Source organism: Octopus bimaculoides, chromosome 24 (assembly GCF_046866305.1).
Source record: "Octopus bimaculoides isolate indiv1 chromosome 24, ASM4686630v1, whole genome shotgun sequence".
NCBI classification, from domain to species: Eukaryota; Metazoa; Mollusca; class Cephalopoda; order Octopoda; family Octopodidae; genus Octopus; species Octopus bimaculoides.
The window spans coordinates 20,806,786-20,811,785 of NC_142951.1; the positions used below are offsets into that span (position 1 = coordinate 20,806,786).

General features: G+C 38.6%; 1 protein-coding gene across 10 annotated transcripts in view; it reads right to left on the minus strand.

Moving 5' to 3' along the window:
- The window catches only part of LOC106875430 (alkaline phosphatase), a 204,497-nt gene that overhangs the window by 121,000 nt on the left and 78,497 nt on the right, over positions 1–5,000 (minus strand). For 8 of the 10 annotated variants that reach the window (XR_016238239.1, XM_089341196.1, XM_089341190.1 and 5 more), the window contains one exon: positions 2,775–3,207. The exons of 1 other annotated variant lie outside the window; for it this stretch is intronic. Coding sequence is in view for 6 of the 9 variants with exons in the window: in XM_089341196.1 (XP_089197322.1) it covers positions 2,775–2,874 (100 nt within the window). In the remaining 3 variants the exon portion in view is untranslated. Of the gene's footprint in view, positions 1–2,774; positions 3,208–4,494 lie in introns of those variants that run through there. One more of the 10 variants, XR_016238238.1, reaches the window with a different exon arrangement.

The window sequence follows — 5,000 nt, forward strand, 5'->3', positions numbered from 1 at the left end:
TGTGTGTTTGTGTGCATGTGTATGTGTGTGTGATGGGTGTATATATGTATAGATATCTGTATGCATGTATATATGTATATATGTGTACATATTACATGTACATCTATATATATATATATATATATACATCTACACATATGTATACATATACATGTATGCATATAGATCTATATATATACATCTATACATATACGTGTACATATACATCTATATGTATACATATACATCTCTCTCTCTCTCTCTCTTTCTCTTTCTCTTTCTCTTTCTCTTTCTCTCTCTCTCTTTCTCTCTCTCTCTCTTTCTCTCTTTCTCTCTCTCTCTCTTTCTCTCTTTCTCTCTCTCTCTGAAAGTATCTGTCATTACAGTATCGAAATGTGATTGTTTCAGTTAGTGGAATAGTTTCATTTTTAAAGTGAAAGTATTTGACTTCAGTGTTTTTGTTTCACTTTTGACACGTAATACTTAAATAGTGGAGGAGATATTATGTTGCCGTGGGCTCGAACTCTGCAAGAAGTTAAAAATTTTTTTGACTAAAACACAACTGGAACCCTAAGTAAGGCATGTGTAAAATTTGAATGAAATTGGTTGCGTAGTTCTCGAGTTTTAGGGATTCACACAGACAGACAGACAGACAGACAGACACACATTCTCATTTTTATATATATATATATATAGATATATATATATATATAAGTCAGTAAATAGTGGGGTTGTGTTAACCGTACGTGGAGTATATTAGGTCATCCTATAAATAATGCAGTGATTTCAATTGCATGAACTAAAAGTCGGAGGACAGGATAAACTACCTGCAAAACTTGCTATAAAAGCAGGTAGTAATTTGACCTTGTCCTTATTCTTAGTGCAAGTTTTGAGAAGTGCAGTTCGATTTTAACAGTTATTTTTTCAAAGCAATAATGGAAGTGACAAAGGAGCTTACTCGGTATATTTTGCTTTATGAGTTCAATAAAGACAACAACGCAACTGAAAGTGAGAGGAATATTAATGCAATATATGGGGATCGGGCAATAAGCGTAAGATAGTGTCAGCGGTGGTTCCAGAAATTCCGAGCCGGAAATTACATTCTAGAAGACGAGCCTTGTCCTGGAAGATCTGTAGAGCTTGACGAGGACTCCTGCAAACCCTAGTGGAACAAAATCCCATCGTAACTGTTGAGGAACTAGCAGAGAAGCTTGGATTTGGTCATTCAACCATTCATCGACACCTGCGTGCCATCGGAAAAGTCAGTAAATTTGGTCAATGGGTTCCTCACAAACATTCCGAGTCTAATCGCGCGCAGAGAGTGAATGTGTGCTCTTCATTGTCTTCACACGTGAACTTTTTTTGGACCGAATAGTGACTGGTGACGAGAAATGGTTTCTCTATAAAAATGTCAAGCGTCGAAGACAGTGTGTATGGAAAGGAGAAACACTGGCACCCCTGGCTAAAGAAGATCTTCACCCACGTATGGTGTTGTTATCTGTTTGGTGGGATACGAAAGGTTTAGTCCACTTTGAACTTTTAAACCTAAGTCAAACGATAACAAAGGAGATCTATCGCGAGCAGCTTGCGCGGTTTAAGTCTGCGCTAGAAGAAAAACGACCAAATTTGGTTTGAAGACAAAAAGTGTTCTTCCATTAGGATAATGCTCGGCCACATACAGCGAGGATGACATTCCAAAGGCTGGACAAGTTTGAACGGGAAACGATTCCCCCATCCACCATATTCACTGGACTGATTATCATTTATTCTGTAGTCTTCAAAATCATTTGGACGTAAAAGATATTAATCCAGTAGACGAGGTCAGAAGAGTAATGGAGGAGTATTTTTCATCACACACAAATAAATTTTGGAAGAGGTACCTTGCAAGTCTACCAGATAGATGGAAGAGCGTTGTGGAAAGTGAAGAATATATTTTAGATTAAAAAAGGACTTTGTTTATCTTAATTTAGAAAAATAAAAGAAGTATAAAAAAAACTGCGTTATTTATGGGATGACCCAGTGTATATATATATATATATATATATATATATATATATACATGTATGTATGTACTTGTTTCGATCATTAGACTGCGACCATGCTGGGTTACTAACTTGAAAAATTTGAATTGAATGAATTGATCCAAGTAGTTATTACTTTTTTAAAGCCTGGTGTGTGTGTTTGTGTGTGTGTTTGTGTGTGTGTGTGTGTGTGTGTGTGTGTGTGTGTGTGTGTGGTACTCCGTCGGTTACGACGACAATGGTTCCAATTGATCCGATCAACGGAACAGCCTGCACGTGAAATTAATGTGCAAGTGGCTGAGCACTCCACAGACACACGTACCCTTATCGTAGGTCTCAGGGAGAATCAGCGTGACACAGAATGGGACAAGGCTAGCCCCTTGAAATACAGGTACAACTCATTTTTGCCAGTTGAGTGGATTGGAACCATGCCGCCGGTAATCGAATCCATAAACTTGCGTTCGTGAGCCGAATACCTAAAACCACTAAGTCATGCGCGTGCTTATGTCAGCGCCTGTGTAAATGTGTGCATGTATTTGTATGTATATATGAATAAGTGTATGTGTGAATATGTGAGTAGACATACAGGTAAATGGCAAACGTGAAAAGAGAGAGAGAGAGAAAGAAAGAGAAACAGACAAACAGAGAAAGAGAGACAGAGAGACAGAGAGACAGAGACAGGGACTGAATGAGAAACACAGAACAAGTGAACATATTCATTTGCGCGTGGCGTCTGTATTAAAACTAAGCTTAGTAACATAGTTCCATACTCACCGAGATGCTCGGGCGCCTGACACAGTCCGAGGTTGAGCGATGCTAAAAGCATCAGAGAAGCTATGTAACAGAGTCTGGATATCATCCTTAGTTCTTGCATGTTTAGCAAAGAGAAAAAGAGATCGTTTTCTACTTTGCTTTGATAACAGTTTTGGCTGTCGTCGTGGTCGTGTTAGCTTGGACCACTGTCGTCGCCGAACTCGTCGTTTTTATCCCTACCGTCGCCGACGTCATGGTCGCCGCCACCGCCAACGTTGGCGTGAATGCCTCTCGTTCTTATTGTTCTGATTATTGCTATTGTTGTAATTGCTATTGTTGGTGTTGTTGTTGTCGTGGTGGTGGTGGTTGCGGTGGGGAAGGCGTTGATTGTTCTTTGCCCACTTCTTCACTCTCGCTCCTATTTCGGTTTCCTCCTCCTCCACCTCCAATCACACTGCAAGAGAGAAAGTTTAAAATTTAATCAAACACACATTTCCCCCTTTCTCTCTCTCTCTCTCTCTCTCTCTCTCTCTCTCTCTCACCCTCTTTCTCTACCTCTCTCTCCCTCGCTCTGTAATGGTATTCCTTTACTTCTCTATTTCTCTCAGCCTCAACTCTTCTCTTTCTTTCCTATCTCTACTGTTCTTTCCTTTCTCTTTCCTTCTTTCTTTCTATCTTTTCTCTTTCCTTCTTTCTTTCTATCTTTTCTCTTTCCTTCTTTCTTTCTTTCTTTCCTTCTTTCTTTCTTTCTTTCTTTCTTTCCTTCTTTCTTTCTTTCTTTCTTTTCTCTTTCCTTCTTTCTTTCTGTCTTCCTTTCTTTCTTACTTTCTTTCTTTCTTTTCTCTTTCCTTCTTTCTTTCCTTCTTTCTTTCTTACTTTCTTTCTTTTCTCTTTCCTTCTTTCTTTCCTTCTTTCTTTCTTACTTTCTTTCTTTCTTTCTTTCTTTTCTCTTTCCCTCTTTCTTTCTTTCCTTCTTTCTTTCTTTCTTTCTTTTCTCTTTCCTTCTTTCTTTCTTCCTTTCTTTTCTCTTTCCTTCTTTCTTTCTTCCTTTCTTTTCTCTTTCCTTCTTTCTTTCTTTCTTTCTTTCTGTCTTTCTTTCTTTCTTTCTTACTTTCTTTCTTTCTTTCTTACTTTCTTTCTTTCTTTCCTTCTTTCTTTCTTTCTTTCTTACTTTCTTTCTTTCTTTCTTTTCTCTTTCATTCTTTCTTTCTTCCTTTCTTTCTTTCTTTCTTTTCTCTTTCCTTCTTTCTTTCTTTCTTTCTGTCTTTCTTTCTTTCTTACTTTCTTTCTTCCTTACTTTCTTTCTTTCTTTTCTCTTTCCTTCCTTCTTTCTTCCTTTCTTTCTTCTTTCTTTCTTTCTTCCTTTCTTTCTTCTTTCTTTCTTTCTTTCTCTACTACCTCTCTTTCTGGCGTGACTTCTTTCTTTATCTCTCTCCACTTCTCTCGTTCTTTTTCTCTCCCCTCTCTCCCCTCTCTCTCTCCCCTCTCTCACCCTCTCCTCTTTCTTCCTCTCTCTCTCTCCCCCTCACTCACTCTGACGCAAACATACACAAAACACACATATACACCTCGTGGTTATGTGAATGCATGTGCTTAAGTCTACGTGATTATATGTAATTATATATATATATGTATGTGTGTATGTGTGTGTATGTGTGTATGTGTGTATGTAAGGTTATTGACTTGTAGTTGTTGATTCGCTGTTACAGTAATTAACAGTAATAATAGTAATAATAATTACAATGGTGGTAATGTTCTTCAAGCTCCAGGTCAGGCCTGGTTGCACACACTGATGATCAAATCTCTTCCATCTGTGGCCATCCCCCCCCCCTTTTATTTTAGTTTATTTTATTTTATTTACTCTACTTTATAAAATATGGTCTTCTTATTTTCCAAGCCGGGAGGATCTGATTTACAGAAACACGGCTGCTACTTCTAGCAGACTGGATGCCTAAGGGAATAGCATCCTATTTTTTTAATATTGGTGAAGGTGGGGTGAGTCCTATTGGAGGTGATGGTCATGGACGTGGAAGTAGTAGTAGTAGTAGTAGTAGTAGTAGTAGTAGTAGTAGTAGTAGTGGTGGTGGTGGTGGTGGTGGTGGTGGTGGTGGTTCTGGTGGTGGTCGTCGTCGTAGTGGTGGTGGTGGTTCTGGTGGTGGTGGTGGTGGTGGTGGTTCTGGTGGAGGTGGTGGTGGTGGTGTATTGTCTTTGAGTTGTAATAAAAGGAGATGTAATGAAGAGCAGGGG